The 18,178-nt window shown below is 37.5% G+C and overlaps 1 protein-coding gene across 2 annotated transcripts in view; it reads right to left on the bottom strand.

Moving 5' to 3' along the window:
* Positions 1-18,178, bottom strand: part of LOC136217992 (3-hydroxyisobutyryl-CoA hydrolase 1-like) — a 40,845-nt gene that overhangs the window by 6,501 nt on the left and 16,166 nt on the right. For both annotated transcript variants that reach the window (XM_066004711.1, XM_066004710.1), the window contains exons 4-9: positions 16,153-16,216; positions 4,736-4,815; positions 4,536-4,619; positions 3,794-3,878; positions 3,595-3,680; positions 2,284-2,405 (exon numbers count right to left, since the gene is read on the bottom strand). In XM_066004711.1, the coding sequence (XP_065860783.1) occupies positions 2,284-2,405; positions 3,595-3,680; positions 3,794-3,878; positions 4,536-4,619; positions 4,736-4,815; positions 16,153-16,216 (521 nt within the window). The remainder of the gene's footprint in view (positions 1-2,283; positions 2,406-3,594; positions 3,681-3,793; positions 3,879-4,535; positions 4,620-4,735; positions 4,816-16,152; positions 16,217-18,178) is intronic.

Here is an 18,178-nt window from a genome sequence, read left to right as displayed (position 1 = left end):
GCTTGAAGCACAAGGCTCGACTCACGGGTGTCGTATTGCCAGGTGAGCCCCATCTATATCCCATCTCTTTTTTTTGCTGATGACAACTATCTGTTTTTTTAAAGCAACTAGAGAGGAGTGTATAGAGGTTCATAATTGCTTACATCAGTATGAAGCTGCTTCGGGGCAAAAAGTGAATTTCTCCAAATCTTATATTTCATTCAGCAAGAATTGCAGCGCAAAATTACGATCTGGTTTGAGCTCTATTTTTGGGATTCCACTTGGGACGGTTACTGCTACGTATTTGGGTCTGCCGGCGCTGGTTAGGAGATATAAATCTCATGTCTTTCAATACATTGCTGACAGGGTCAGGGCTAGAGTGACAAGCTGGAAATCTAAACTCTTATCTCGAGCCGGTAAAGAAGTTTTGCTCAAATCCATCATTTTGGCTCTTCCCTCGTATGCCATGAGCTTATTCTTATTGCCTCAATTACTCTGTCCGGATTTGGAGGGGATGATGAATTCCTTCTGGTGGGGCTCGTCTGACTCGAAAGGGAGAGGTATCCATTGGAAGTCGTGGGAGAAGCTGTGTGTTCCAAAATGTGAAGGAGGTATGGGTTTCCACAAATTACACCTCTTTAATGTAGCTCTCTTGGCAAAACAAGGGTGGCGTCTACTTACAAACCCGGATTCTCTGCTGGCTCGAGTGTACAAGGCAAGGTATTACCCCTCTTCTTCTTTTCTGAAAGCTGAGTTAGGTAACAAGCCCAACTTTATCTAGAGAAGGATTCATACAGCTCAATCACTAGTAGTATCTGGAGCAAGGAGAGTCGTTGGGTCAGGGGAGACAATAAAAATTTGGGATGATCCGTGGCTTCCAAATCCTTTAAACCCTTTTGTGGAAAGTAGCCCTTTATCCGGGTTGGGTAGTGATATAGTTGAGAGCCTTCGAACTGAAACAGGTGGCTGGGACCTACAACTTATAAGGGAAATATTTGTCGAAAGAGATATTGAACTCATTCGGAGAATCCCTCTTAGTTTGCGGGCTACCAGTGATTCGTGGGAATGGTATTAGGATGCAAGAGGGAAGTTCTCGGTAAAAAGTGCATATCGACAACTTTGGAAAGTCCAGAATGAGGTACAACCGAGTTCAGCAGCTGATGAAGCAAAATGGGACTCTATATGGTCTTTAAAGGTTCCTCCTAAGGTGAAGAATTTGTTATGGAGAACTTTATCTGGTTGCCTCCCGTCGTTAAAAGCGTTACGTACTCGCAGGGTTCAGGTTAGTAGCCTTTGCCCGATGTGTTATTTAGAGGAGGAAGATGATCTTCACGCGCTAATTAAATGCCGAGATGCTCGACTTGTATGGTGTCTGACGGGATTTTCTGGTCTGATTGATGGCTGTTCTTCCTTCTCGGATTTTTGGATAAATATTATGTTATTTCAGTCGGGAGAAGCGGACACAACTGCGATGATTTGCTGGTTTTTATGGATTAATCGCAATAATCAGGTATGGTCTCTAAAACACTCGACTCCTACTGTTCTTCTCTCATCTGCGGTTCAGTACCTCTCGGGGTGGCGAGCTATTCAACAACATCGACTCGGTTCTGAAGGTAGAAAGACGTCGGCTCAGCAGAAATGGCACAGACCTCCGCACGGGAAGTTAAAGATGAACGTTGATGGTGCGGTATTTGCTGACAGGGGCTGTGCAGGCTATGGGTTCGTTTTAAGGGAGAGCGCGGGTGAGTTTATAGCTGCCGGAAACAGCACCCTGTACTGTTGGCTTGACCCTTTTCTAGTGGAAGCAATGTCTTGTCGCGAGGCGCTGAGTTGGTTAAAAGACTCAAGTAGACGGAATGTGCTGATAGAATCCGATTCCCAATTGCTAGTGTATGCTATTCAGCGAGAAACTAGCGGTAATTCGGCTATTGATCTGATTATCGAGGACTGCAAATTCCTATCAAAGGATATCGAAAATGTGTCCTTGTCTTTTATTCGTAAAAGAGCTAATTCGGCTGCTCATTCTTTAGCTCGTGCAGTTACATTTGGCACTGATAGGATGGTCTGGTTAACAGAACCGCCCCCCTGTATCTGTACGGCTCTTATTTCTGATTTATAAGATTCTTTCATTCTTTTAAAAAAAAATGTGGCAAAGAGTCATATTATTCTTAGAGATGAGATTAAAAGACTCTTGGATTGGATGCTCTAACTGAGATGTTTAATAGAAAAAGAGAAATAAAATAAATATCTAATTAATAAATTAAAAAAATGACAATAAATTGAAAAATAAGTGAAATAAGTTACCTTTTAAAAGTGCTGCTTTCTTTTATGATAGGCTTTTGTGCAAAATTGCTAAGAATTTGATTAATTGATGTCATATCTGGTGACGTTTGGGTTTCCAATGCCTTCTCAAGCAAAGCCAAATCCTAATGTACCAAAAAAAAAAAAAACCATTGTATACACATTACATTAAAAAGTTACTATAATTAAATTTTTAAATAATATTATATATGTCCTTAAAAAATTAATAGATATGGAGTAGGAAGAAGCTGATTATGTTCATTGATCAAGGGTGGAGACTGATGATCGCCCACCATATCCAATGAAAACACAAAAGTTGGAGCGTCTAAGAGATGGATAACCCCGTGAATGTTCTGAACCGTTAAAAATATTAGGAGAAAAGATTTGTCGGTCTTGTTTTTCTTGATAGAGATTTGAATGAAGAAAAATGATGGGAACACGAATGAATTGAATCCCATATAAAAAACGAAGAAAGTGTGACTAAAACTCATTAGTAAAATGTGTATTCAGTAGATATAGACGCGTTTTAAAGCCGTGAGACCTAAGGTGTTGGATTTGCTTTAGAGCGGACAAATAATACAATACATGTAGACGTGTTTTAAAGCTGCGAGACCCCAAGTGTTGGATTTGATACAGATCGGACAATATGTACATGGTATTTGGATAGGTTATTACAATTGGTATTGGAACCAACTCATCACGTACGATGTCTGGTTCAAGGAAGAACTAGGCAGAAGCTGATAGGCATATAACGACCCAGTCCGGAGTCGGTGGCGCCGATAGAAGGCTTGAGCAATGAGCGGCCTTAAATGATGGTGATGGGGAAAGAATAATGAACTAAATGGGAAAGAATAATGAACTAAATCCCACATCGGAAATGGAGAGAGAATATCTGAGACTTATTATCAATACATGTAGACAAGTTTTAAATACATAAGGCAAAGGTGTTGGATTTGGACTAAATATATATTATTATTTGTAATGATGTTTTTTTTGCTTATAATTTATAATATGATTTTCTCCTTAAAAAATTAAATGTCTTTAATATATATGTATGTATATATATTTTTGAAGAAATACATGTCTTTTAATATTATACTGTATCACATAAATGAAGGTGACTTTTATGGTTACTTTGTTTTTAACAAAATACCATTACTTGATGTGTTTTCACCATTAGATGATGCGATATAAAATTAATCTAATGGTGAAAACACACAAAGTAAGAGTTACTTTGTTAAAAACAAAGTAACCATAGCCTTTAGCCATAAATGAATTATGAGAAATTATATTAATTTAAGATAAGATAATTACTTTTGAGAAAACAAAATGGGTAGCCAAGCCGCAATTAAGCATTTCCGCTCCATCTAGTCGAGCTCCAGTGAGTCCCAAAAATTCTCCTATAATACGGTAATTTAATATGAAATATGTTAACAGAGAGATCATTGAATTACTTTCTTCTAAAAAAAATCAAATAAAATTAGAATTAATTAAATAGAGAGAATAAAAATACCAAAATATCCAGGGAGCCTAGAAAGAAAATATGAAGCCCCGCAATCCGGGAATAGTCCGATAGCCACTTCTGGCGACGCAAATACCTGTTGTTTACATTTGTAAAATTATTATAATATATTTTTTAGGACAAAGTAAAAAAGTTTACTTTACAAATCAAAGCATTTCAAATTAAATTGTTATGTTCCGATGTAATTAAAGAGCATTTTTATTTTATTTTTTAAATTATATTTATATATTGATAAAACACATAGCTATAAATTAAACTGCAGTTATGTTAACTGAAATTCAATAACAATTTTAGTTCATAAACTGTGAAATTAGTAAAAAACGTAAAATTTCTACCATAAAATTTTTTTCAAGATAAAAATGATATTGGTTGTAAACAGAATTTAACAGTGTAATCTGAAATAATTTGTTTTGTAAATTAAATCATACTATAGATTTTTAGTTGCAAACTTTTAAACCACATACATCTATTTACAAATTGGACAAATCATAAACATTATTTTTGTATTTTTTTTAATTTGAATATAAAATTATTATAATTTCTCTTAGGTATCTTTAAGTGGATGCTCTCAATTAAAGCTTTCTGGTTATATTATAACTCGAATTCAAGATCTAATTTAAATGATTTGGAACCTTTGACCAAAACCTTGATCGATATTATAATTTTATTTAATATTTTACACTTGTATATATTTCTTTATATATTAAAATAAATAAAAATAACTGTAACTTACAGTATTTTCAGTGACTATTTTAAACCTTCCATGCAAAGATAGGCCAGCACCACCACCCATCACCATGCCGTCAATAAATGAAAGCTTCATTGTTATAATTAATTATAAATAAATAAGAAAAGCCAAGGTTTCGTTTATACTAATATTTAATTCAAAATCTTTAAAAAATATATATAATTCAAAATAAATATTGAAATTACCAGAGGTTTTTTATACGTGGCAAGTAAATAATCCAACTGAAGCTGCTTTTTATAAAAGCTTGCTCCAAAACTCCAGTGTCCTGAATAAATGAATTAACAAAATCTTGAAATAACTAAATTTAATAAGTTATTTGTCAATTGTCATCCATCACATGAACTGTAGTATATACTAAACGATTATTAGTTTCATTTATCTCAATGCTCTAGTTTTGCCAAATACATACTATTCTTATTTATACATGTAATAAAAGTTAATAACATAGTTGAGTTGGTACACTCCTAAAATTAGGAAGTTATGAGTTCGAATCTATCTTCTTGCAAAAAAAAAAAAAAAAAAAAAAAAACCCATAAAAAAGAAGTTAATGATATGAATTAGTTTTGTTTAAATTTTTAATAGAAGGTTAACAATCTATCATATATTATCAACTCGTAAGCAATCCAATATATAGCGTCTCTAAGAGTGATCCACATGAATTTCGAACCGAAGAGCAACCCGAAAACACCACATAATGATTCAGCCTAGGTATGAGATGTTAGAAATAATGTTCCTATTATCCTGTAAATAGATTCCTATCTAGTTAGAGTTTCAATTTGTCTATATCACTAGCTAGGTAGAGTTTCAATACTCATATACTTATATATTGTATTCCTATACAAACTACAATTGTCTCACTATAAATACAAGGCATCAGAGCCATAATCATTAAGGTGATTCAAAACATTATTGTGCCTATTACTTATCTATCTCTATCTCCATATTATTCCTATATATCAAACTATACATTCAACATGGTATCAGTAGTCTCAACTTTCGCCTCTTCCGAATCCTTTGATAATCCGCAATCCACCTCCTACACCGCATACCAAGTCGCCGCCGCCACCGCCGTCACTGTCGCAGCACCGTCTGCCGCGTTTGATCAGAATATGCAGGACGCCTCCGGCACTTCAATCGCAACCTCCGGCTGGCGTTTCACCTCGCCTTTCGTCACCGGCGATTCTTCGTTCCTCGCTACGACGACAGCGCCAAATACTGCGGCCATTCTGCATCCCCAGCCGACGGTGGCCGACTCCCTCCCACAGGCGGTCCGCGACGCCCTAGCCGCGTACCAGGCGGCCAGCCTCCAAGTTCCGCCTCAACATGCCCCATCGCACCAGAACACGGCGCCGTCCGCTACCGCCGCTCAGCGCAACCCGCAAACAGTTCCGCCGACTCCAAATAATTCAACCGCCGATGTTGCGGTGTTAGTTGCTCTTGCAGCGTATCAGGCAACAGCGCTACCGCAACTGCACCATCAACAGATCCCGGTTCAGCAGCCATTAATTCAATCTCAACAACCATATGTCACCACAGCCACTCAAACCCTATTTTCTCCATCCGTTCTTGCTGCCCTAGCCGTCTATCAAGCAGCTGAAGCCAGTAATAAACATCAGGTTATTTCTGAATCCAATACTTCATCGTTTGTTTACAATTCTCAATCAGCCCGTGATCCCTCTCCATCTTTTTTTCTCAAATTCTTTTCACAATACTTTAGATGCACCTTCAAATAATTTTCGACCTAATTTTATTGCTCCCTCAAATCCTCCTCCTTCAACCAAACATGTCTATACAGAACCTGTTCCTGCCTCTGTCACCCAACCAAGACAACCTCCCACAAATATCACCATTAACATCAAATTAACCCCTCACAACTACAAAGCCTGGAGAATGTCTATGGAATCTACCCTCAAAATCTATTATCTTTTTTCTCATATTATCAGTTCAACACCTCCTCCACCTCAATTTATTTCTAGAACAGGTTTTATGACATCTGCTGCGGATTTAATCATAAATCCATCTTTTTCCCAATGGGATGATCTAGAGAATATGGTTAGGACTTTGCTCCTAAATTTCATCACTGAAGAAGTTTTTCCTGATATAGCATATCTCAAATATTCACATGACATTTGGCTAGCTTTGGAAGATGCCTATGGGCTTATCACAGGAACCAAACATGTTCAACTAGGTGTTGAACTACATGAGCTTGAACAAGGGGGGATGTCAGTTACTGCTTACATGCAAAAAGTGAAGTCTATCCTTCATGATCTGGCTGCTTCAGGGAACCTTTATCCTCGACATCTACTACCGTCAGTGCTCTACAAGGGTTTGGGAGAAGAGTATTGCTCCACAGTTCAGAATCTTCTCACTCAACACGGCACAACCATCAATTATCAGGACCTTCTAAACAGTTTAAAGACCGTTGAAGGCATGATTCAATCAACAAGAAAGACAACTCTGCTTCACTCTGATGGTATACCTACACACCGAGAAGCCAATGTCTCCAGCATGGAACCAACACAATCAAAGAAGCAGAATCCAAAGAAGAGAAGAAGTGGCAAGTGCTACAACTGTGGCGATCCGAGTCACTAGGCTGATAAGTGCAAAAGACCGAAGAACACTTCACATTCAAACTATAATTCTGGACCACAAGCACACATGGCGTGGCAACAACCACCAAATCCATTCATGGGTCCTCATCAGCCGTGGCATCCTGACACTGGAGCAACAAATCACATGACAGCAAATCCAGCTCAACTTCAACAGATGCAGCCATATCCAGGATATGACACTGGCGATGGTCAAGGTCTGCAAATTTCTTGCTTTGGAAACTCAAATATAAATAATCTGAAAATTAATGATGCCTTACTTGTTCCTAAGCTCACTAAATCCTTACTATTTGTTCAAAAATTTTCCCGTGACAATTCATGTTTCTTTGAATTTTGGCCTAACCATTTTCTTGTGAAGGACCAAACAACTAGGGAAATCCTATTACGAGGCCCGAGTAAAGATGGGCTATATGTGCTTACACCCATCCTGAATGAGGCGCTTATAGGAGAGAAAGTGTCTTTTGAAAGGTGGCATGCACGGCTTGGACATTGTCAGAATCAGACAATCAGTACAATTCTCAAAGGAAACAATCTATCCTCTTCAAAGTCAGTCAGAAATTGTTCTTTTTGTCCATTAGGCAAACTTGCTAGAAGCTCTTTACCCTCTATTAGTCGCTCTAGCACATTTATTTTTGAAAACTTACATCTGGATGTTTGAGGACCAGCTCCAGTTGTTTCTTGTCTTGGTCACCGCTATTTTTTAATTATCATTGATGAATTCATTAGATTTGGATGAGTTTTTTGTTTAAAGAAAAAAAGTGATGTCTTTTCAACCTTTTGTGACTTTTATGCCATGATCTCTAATCAGTATAGTGCAAGGGTTAAGAATATTTATTCATATATTGGGGGAGAATTTAAAAAACAACAACCTTTTTTCAAACGACATGGCATTATACACAAAATTGCGTGCCCCCACACTCATGCACATAATGGTATGGCTGAGAGAAAAATTAGACATGTTGTTGACACTTGCCTTACTCTGTTAGCCAATGCATCTCTGGCCCTCAAATTCTAGAACTATGCCATGATCCACAACATTAGGTTAATCAACTACCTACCCACCAAAATTCTGAATAACAAATCACCCTATTTCCTGTTTTACAAAAAACAGCCCGCCTATAAGGCATTGTGCGTTTTTGGAAGTGGTATCTATCCTCTCATTCGTCCTTACAACCAGCACAAATTTGATTTTCGTTCTAAGTTATGTGTCTACATTGGTCCATCGGAAAATCATTCTGGAGATATATGGCTTGAGTATGCCACCAGACGTATATACATCTGTAAATTTGTGTAGCACAATGAAGATGTGTTTCCTGCCTCAACAGCCACTGCATCACCACCTTCATCTAACAACTTGGGGGTAAGCACATCATGCCAACTACCATCTCTACTCGGCCCGTATCCAGGTAATTTCTCTAATCCCAATCCTATATTATCTCATTCACATCTGGTTCCTTGTTCCCAACCAACCACACCTATCCACTCTAGGCCCAATCCTGGTACCCCAATTACTCCCCCTGAATCTGAAGCAACAGACACTGCTCCACTAGCTCCACGCCAATGTTTGTCACCAGTCATCACAGCTGCATCAACACCAGTTCCTCAGAACAATTCCACTACACCTGTTGACTCTGTGGACATCGACACACCTGACATGCCAAATGCAGTACCTCATAAAGAGCACACCATGCCACAAACACAGTCTCCTCCTCATGAAGCTGCACCACCTGCTCCTGTTCCTACTGCAAGACCCCGATCTCGCACTGCACCCATGATTGGTCCACGTCAACATTATATGCAACTTCGACAGTCGTCTCTTCACTCGAGGGGACGTTTTGAGGGACTTCTAGCTACGTATCCAAATGGCACAGTGGACCCCACGTGCTTCAGCAAAGCCAACAAATAACCCAAATGGCGCACGATAATGTCTGACGAGATTCAAGCCCTTCTTGACAATGGCACCTGACAACTTATGCCAAGACCACATGATCAGCACGTCATCACCTCTAGGTGGCTCTTTCGCACAAAGAAGAAGTCAGATGGAACCATTGATCGATACAAAGCTCGTCTAGTAGCACGGGGATTCACTCAGAAAGCTGGGATTGACAACAAAGATACATTCAGCCCAGTAATCAAGGCTACAACCATTCGATCTGTCTTTGCCATTGCAGCAGCAAACAACTGGTTCAGCAATCTACTGGATGTCTCTAATGCGTTTCTGAATGGAAACTTATCTGAGACAATCTATATGGAACAACCACAGGGGTTCCGGGACAGTGACCGAACGGATCATGTCTGTCTTCTCAAAAAGAGTCTTTATGGGTTAAAGCAAGCACCGCGAGAATGGTTCACATGGCTTCAAACATTCCTCCTCTCACTTTGGTACAAAATGTCATAGGCTGACAACTCTCTGTTCATCAGATGCACCGACACTGAAAAGACCTACATTTTGTGCTATATTAATGATATCCTCATAACAGGTAACCACCCTGCACACATCACTAACACAATTGCAGCCATTGAACACGAGTTTCCCATTCGTAACCTTGGCAAGGAAGAATACTTTCTGGGAATTAAGATAAGATATGAGAAAGATGACATTCACTTGTGTCAGGCCAAGTATGTGGCTGACATCCTAGACAGAGTGAAGATGATTGAATCCAAACCTACATTGACTCCCATGGCCACCACACCAACGCTTTCCAAAGAGCTCGACATCAGTTTACCCTCTAGAGATGAATACTGAAGCATTGTGGGAGCACTTCAATATTTAACATTCACTCGTCCTGACATTGCATTTGCAGTTAACAACCTATGCCAGTTCCTGCACTGTCCAACTGATGAACACTGGAAAGGAGTCAAAAGGGTCCTTCGCAACATTTAAGGCACATCCGAATTTGGGATAGTCATGTCTATCAAACCACTAGACCACATTCATTGTTACTCAAATAGCGATTGGGGAGGGTGTCCCGATGATAGAAGATCTACGGGTGCTTTCTGTGTCTATATTGGATCTAACATTGTATCATGGCAGACTCGCAAGCAACCAACAATAGCCAGCTCCTCCACTGAGAGTGGATACAAGGCAGTGGCAAATGCCACGGTAGAGCTCCTATGGTTCAAATCACTTCTCTCGGATCTAGGCTTCCCTTTACCCACCCCGGTTCAATTATGGTGTGAAAATGTTGGAGCAATTTATCTCACTTCAAATCCAGTATTCCATGCTCGTATGAAGCACATTGAGCTTGATTATCATTTTGTTCGAGAATAAGTATAAAATGGATTTCTCAGCGTCCGATTCATTCCAACTGATGATCAAGTTGCAGACATACTCACCAAGCTGCTAGCTCCTGCTCGCTTCACGATGCTCCACTCTCGACTTTTTGTTCGTGCCCGCCATCGGCTTGGGGGGGGGGGGGGGGTGTTAGAGATAATGTTCATATTATCCTGTAAATAGATTCCTATCTAGTTAGAGTCTCAATTTGTCTATATCAGTAACTAGGTAGAGTTTCAATACTCTTATACTTATATATTATATTCCTATACAAACTACAATTGTCTCACTATAAATACAAAGCCTCAGAGCCATAATCATTAAGGTGATTCAAAACATTATTGTGCCTATTACTTATCTCTCTCTATCTCCATATTATTCCTGTATATCAAACTATACATTCAACATGAGAAAGAGAGAGGCTGGGGTTTTCCTATGCGTTGGTCGAAAATTAGGTTATATAAGGTATATATAGGCTTTTGTTTTTATTTGCTAAGTCATTCTACTAATCTCATTACAAAAAGTCAAACTAAATAGGAATCAAAATAGGATTCTATATATATATATATATATATATATATATATATATATATATATATATATATATATATATAATTAATATAAATAGTTATAATCAAATTACGATTACTCTAAAATCAAATTATAATAAAGTTACAATTACATTTAGTTTGTTTAATCAGTTTGTTGATAATTATAATTAAATTACAATTACTTTGAAATCAATTAATCAATAAAATCTATCTATAATATTCGGTACTCTCTCTCTCCAATTGGAACCGTTCCAAAATTACCAATTTTCCTATTGTTCTCAATTCTTAGTGTGTGACCCATCATGTTCTTACCGCAACTAGCCATATACAATTAGTGCAATGCACTTCACGCTGAATCCGATAGAAAATTAACATCGGCCCTTGTTCATGTTCTAGAAGTGTGAACGTGGAGAGAGTTCGCTTTTCAACTCCTAATCTCGAGTCAAGAGGAAGCTCAAGCAACAAGAACATCTCTCATTCCACGGTGTAAGGTGATTAATTTTTTAACCCTATTCTAGATGTGTGTTCTGTTGGAATCAGATATTTATATGTTTTAATTTAGTTTTCCGCTTTTAAAACACTTGAGAAAATCCATCAAAAGTCTCACTTCATCTTATATGAACACTTTATACTACGAATATAAACTAATGGTTTCTTCTATCTTATTAGTTATCTGATAAAAGATAAAAATGCCTTTTAATAGATAACTAACTATCATGCCTGTCCCAGAGAAATGAATTCCTCTACTACTAAATGCACCATAACACTATCACAAAACCTTCAATCAGTTATGCACTCTCTGTCTCAAAATAATGTAAGGACTAGTTCCCAACTTCCTCAAAGTCGTAGTTTAAAACCATATGACCCACTGTGTTCCAGCAATCCTTAGTGTGAGAACAACCTAGGAAACAAATATTATTATGTTTGACATTAGTAGGGCACATCATGCACGCAATCGGGATAGAAATATATCTTCCACTCAACCTCATCCTTGTAGGCAAAACTTCCGTAGAACAAATTTGACCTTAGGAGGAAAAGCTAGACTCCCAGCCATTAGTTATGACATTTGAGGTGAAAGAACTAACAAAAAGCTTATAACCAGATTTAGACGAGTAGAACTCATCCTTAATGTAGTTCATATTAGTTTGGCATCACAATTTCTAAGGGGGAAAACCATATTACTAATCAAAGCAGCCTCGAGAGGATTAAACAACAAGTTAAGATTTCCTCTATCCTAAACTCCAAAACTTGAGACGAATAAGCCTGTCGCCTTTGTATCTTCCAAAGCGAGGCTATAAACCGATTTCACCCTAAAACTGTCTCCTCTAATTAGCCAAGGATCCTTCCACACCTCAACCATCTCACCATTACCAATAAGCAAATTCAAGCCCGAGGATAAAAGATTCCTAGCACACCACAAACTCCTACAAATATAACCATGGTTGAGTCTGATTCGAAGGAAAGGAAAGCACCATTAAAAAAATATATAGCTTTGAATATCTCGCTAACCAAACTATGTGGGTTACTAAGAGCATCCTTAGTTCAAAGTAACAAACTTTGTTACTTTGGACCTCCACCTTATAAAAAACAACACCCTAAAATTACATACCACTAAAACACCTTATTACTTCAAATATTAGTAGACCCCATTTGTCATAAACCACTTTATATTTACTCAATTAACATACAATTAATAATTTTTAGGGTAAATTCCAAAAAAGACCCCTGTGGTTTCACCGATTTCCAAATAAACCCATGTGGTTTGTTTTTACCAAAAAAAAGGAGCGTGGTTTACGTCGTTACCCGAAAAACGGAAAATGGGTTAACAGTGTTAAAAATGCTGACGTGGCAAAGGGTAAAGTTGGAAAAACGATTTTTTTTATTTTTTTCTTTTTCTTTTTTCTTTTTTCCTTCTTCTTCTTCTTCTTCTTCTTCTTCTTCTTCTTCTTCTTCTTCTTCTTCTTCTTCTTCTTCTTCTTCTTCTTCTTCCACTCTCTCTCACTCTTCTCTTTTTCTTCCTCTCTCTCTTCCCTTCTTCTTTTTTTTTTTATTTTTTTGTTTCGATTTCAGATTTCCAAAATCGGAAATCTGGAAATTTCAAGATTCCTGGAAGAAATCTAGAAATTTCAGATTTCCGATTCAAAAAAAGAAGAAGAAGAAGAAGAAGAAGAAGAAGAAGAAAGGAAGGAAGGAAGGAAGGAAGAAGAAGAAAAGAAAGAAAGAAGAAGAAGAAAAAGAAGAAGGGAAGAAGAAAAGAAAAAAGAGAAAATTAAAAAAATTAAAAAAATTCGGAATTTCTAATTTTACCCCTCATTTTTAACACTGTTAACCCATTTTCCGTTTTTCGGATAACGGCGTAAACCACGTTCCTTTTTTTTAGTAAAAACAAACCACAAGGGTTTATTTGGAAATCGGTGAAACCACAGGGTTTTTTTTTGGAATTTACCCTAATTTTTACCCAATAAATAATTAATTCAATACTAATTATTAATACAAAAAATATTAATCTAAGATAATAATTAAATCAATATACATTATTATTTTAATAAAATTAATTAATTAATTATTATGAAATAAATTAGAACTATTGTGTGACTAATTATTTATTAAATAAAAAAACACTCTTGGAATAAATCTTATTTTAATTAATTAATATACGGGTTACATACGATAAAATAACATAATTTTTACGAGAATCATAATTTTTACCGACTGTATAATCTTGACCTGTATACGGATCATTAGCAAAAGGCCCACGAGGGTAATACATCGGCCTCCCTTGATAATTTCCCAGTATATTCATATACGGATGAGGGAATTCAGGACTGAATAAGTTTTGGGGGTTCAGGAGATAATGCATGTACGGATCATAAAATGGTCGTGGAGTTGGTCTAATAGGAGACCTTTCGGTTGACGTATTTGGATTCGGTGATTGAGAATTTTGCGAATCGGGATTTTGGGTGTTTGGAACCTGAGAATAATACTGGCTAAAATAATCTTGATTGTTTTCCATTGGAAACTAAGATAAAAGAATGAAATATTAGGGAGAATAGAAATTTTTTGTAAGGATAAATGAAGAATTAAGTGGCTTTTATAGAATAATTTGATAAATTTAAAAGTTGAGCTGTTCATTGTAAAATTTAAAAAATTACTGGAGTTTTTTTAAAAATATTTTTGTATCAAACGGTAATAATACCGTTTGAAATATTGTCAAATATAAAACTGATTTCTTTTACTATACACTGCACCTACACAACGGATAAAAAATAGTGGGAAAAGATAAAAAAAAAGACTATTAAATATAATAAAATCTGACAATCACATATATAGTGGCAAGTTTGTTTGTTATCAACTTTGGTTACTTACTAAAATAGATAACAAGTGAAATAGTGGTTAGTTACCACCAATTGCTCCAAGGTTACAACTAAAAAGCTCCCACTAGGGATGCTCTAATAAGCTTCCAACCTTACTTCCCAATTACAGAGAGATTATAATCAAGCAAATCTCTATACTCAAGGTCACCCTTATCCATCCTATCATAGAGCTTCTTCTAGTTAAGCTAGTGTGTATTCTGTTTACCGTTGTCTTTCGTACCTCGCCATAAGAAGATCATCATCTTTTGGAGCTCATCACAAATACATAAAAGGATAAGAAAAGTGCTCATGCATAAAGTAGGAATAGCTTGAGCTATCGACTAAGCAACATATCTTTACATGCCATAAAGAGAAAGCAAAAAATCCAAGAACCAAACCTTCAACATAATTTTTCCTTAGGAAAACCAAAGATGGATTTTAGATCTTTTAATAACAGAGGAAATGACCGAATAGTGACTTGTTTCTAGAGGAGAATGCACGCGTAAAAGAGAGCAAACAACACTTTTGGTAACCTGCTTCACATTCGAGCTAAAGAAAATGCCAGACTTGGCATGATTGATGGACTGGTCCGAAGTAACCTTATACTCAGAAAGAATATCAACAATTACCTGACTGACCTCTATGCCAGCTTTAAAAAAGATGAAACTGCCATCAGCAAAAATAAATAAGAAACACTAGGGCTCCCCGACTGATGCGACACCCATGTAAAAAATCCTTCTCAACCTTCAAAATCAATCTCGAGAGAACTTCCAAAGAGAGAATGAATAAGTACGGTGATAGTGGATTGCCTTAGTGAAGGCTTGTATGTTGAGAAAAGGGACCAATGAACATGTTGCTACTAAAAACCGTATAGGAAATAGTCGTAACATACAACATAATCCAATCAATCCATCTATCATGAAAATCAATCCGGATCAAAACAGCTCATAAAAAACTCCAATCAACACGATCACACGCCTTATTAATATATATCAAGCTTTAGGGCTATCTCTCATTGAACATCTCGATTCTTCCTTTTCATGTAATGGATGGACTCAAATGCTATTTGAGCGGTATCAATCAAAGACTGACCCAAAACAAAAGTCGATTGAGGTTCATAGATGATATAAGGAAATAACAAAAATTAAAACCAATTTTTTTAAAATTTTCGGTAATATAGGGCTAAAATTGATTTTAATAGCAACCATTAGAGTTAAATTTGTACAATTTCATATGTTAAGATTAAATTTACACCTTTTCAAAACGTTAGGGTCAAATTTGATTTTTAGGGTTGTGAGTTCTACCAACTCTTTTTTTTTTTTTGATAGACCTTAAGATGGATTTTATGTATAGTAAAATTGAAGTAGATGATGTTATTTAGGGGATAAGGTATCAAAATATGCTTAAGGTTTTTGGAGAAATATCAATTTAAGCTCCACGTATAAAATAATACCAATGTAGGCTTAACGTTTAAAAAAAAGTATCAATTTAGGCCTCGATAATAAAATGTGACACATAATTTACATTACTCCGTTAAGTTCTGATTTCTCTCTCTACGTACAATTAACATAACTTATTAGAGTAATATGAATGATGTCTGACGTTTTCCTTACCGAGACCTAAATTTTTTAAACGTTAAATCTATATTGGTACTATTTTATACGTGGAGCCTAAATTGATACTTCTCTACAAACCTTAGACCTATTTTATTACTTTATCCCTATTTAATAATATTATTTAACTAATATTATTATTTTTATCTATAATTAATCGAAACTAATTAACAAATGGAGTAAAAGGTAGAATAAAGCTGACCTGAGAACATAGAACCAACAACTGAAACAACATCACCGCCGGCACAAAAGGCTTTTCCATTCCCCTATAATTCAAAATTAGTGAATCACTTGTCAGTTATTTATGTATATATATGAAATACATGAATACCAAAATTTACATATTCAAATTTATAATTAGATGAGATTTATATTTACATAATTTTATTTATTTACTATATAATAACTATATTGTTAGCAAAAAAAATTTGTAAATAATAATAATTTACAATTATAAATAATTATATATAGAAAAATTCGGATTTTTTCTCTCTCGCTAGGGCTCTGATGGCGACGCCCTTCCCCAACCCCCTCAGGCCGCCGTTTCCTGTTCCGCCGGATTTAAGTGGCAACCGTGCTTCTGGTGAGGCTGACGCCCCGCGCCGATCTTGGAAAGATATTGCGGAAGCAAAAAACGCCACTGCTCCCACTCGAACTCGCACGAATCTCCGCTCAGCTGGACTCCTCACCATCGATACCCCGAAATACAATCCGCTCTGCCCACGAGTTACTATTGACCCTGAGCTGAAGAAGAGACTAAGTGTTCCCTGGGAGAAGGCGCTAGTGATCAAAATACTGGGAAGGAATTTGGGGTATGTAGCACTCCAGAAAAGGACATCAGAACTTTGGAACCCGATTGCGGATTTTAGTATGATGGACCTAGGGGAGGGTTTTCACATCGTCCAATTCGATAACGACATGGATCGGGACCATGTAATCAACGACGGGCCTTGGCTTATTCAGGGACATTATCTAACCGTCAGAACTTGGGATGCTGATTTCAATCCAGCTGCAGCCTGTGTGGAAAAATCTCTAGTATGGGTAAGGTTTCCCCAACTTCCTCTCCTCTATTATGATGTTGATGTCCTTCTTGGATTAGCAGATGTCATTGGGAAGCCTATCAGGGTTGACGAAAACACAGCTCAAAAGACCAGGGGAAGATTTGCTCGTGTCTGTGTTGAAGTAAACTTGCAACAACCTCTTGTTGCGCAGTTTGAATTGGAAGGGGATGTTCAGAGGGTGGAATATGAGGGTCTGCACATAGCCTGCACTAATTGCGGAAGATATGGACACCTGAAGACGGGTTGTAGTTGGCCGAGTGCGATACCACCGAAGGAACAGTCAGGGACGAATGATATGGTTGTTGAACAGGAGGATAATGCCGGAACAGATGGGAATACTAATACTAATCAAGAAGCGCTGAAGAACCCTGAAGGAGGCAGTGTCTGCAATTATGGGCCCTGGATGATAGTTCCAAGGCGGAAATTTACGCCAAGGGGACAGGATAACAGAGGAAGCAACAGGGGAGTGGAGAGGATGGATAATCAACAAACCCCGAATCCGTTTGTGTCGTCAGGTAAGACATTGCCCCTTTCGACCAATAACTTTGAGGGGTTCAGCTGTCAGAACGAACAGGGAACCAGTAACAGAACTGCAAAACCAAGGAAAACTGCTGGGAAAAGTATTGAAAAGTCAGGTGGTTCCACAAGCATGATCCCGGGTCGGAGGGAAATCTGTGATCCCAATCTGTTTGCCAACTTGGATACAGGGAACCAAGTGATGATCATGGAGGATGAGCCTGGAATTGAGCAGAACCGGCAGGAGGATATCAGCCTGAGCAGTAATCGAGGTAAACGTGTTAGAATTGAGCCAGAAACACGACTTGCTCTCCAACCAATTGATATGAACAAACCAAGGTTCGACATGGGGCAGGGGAGAGATGACAAGTTAAGTCAATTGTTGCGTGACCGTGCTAGACAAAAAGGAGGGGATATGGGTGGAGGAAGTGCCCAGAAGCCTTCCTAAGCTTGGGTTTCTGTGAGGTACTGGTGTTATTTCTTCTCCCTCTATTATGAAGTTGTTATCTTAGAATTGCTTTGGTGCTGGCGGCACCGCCTTTCAAAGAGCCCTCTGTCACCTTGTGAAAATCCATAAGCCATCCATTTTGTGTTTAGTTGAAACCAAAGTTCCCAGTGCTCGTGCCAAAGACATCAGTAGACAAGTGCACC

Source organism: Euphorbia lathyris, chromosome 2 (genome assembly GCF_963576675.1).
Source record: "Euphorbia lathyris chromosome 2, ddEupLath1.1, whole genome shotgun sequence".
Classification (NCBI taxonomy): Eukaryota; Viridiplantae; Streptophyta; class Magnoliopsida; order Malpighiales; family Euphorbiaceae; genus Euphorbia; species Euphorbia lathyris.
Note: the sequence above shows the minus strand (reverse complement) of the source record. Positions and strands in the feature narration are given on the sequence as shown.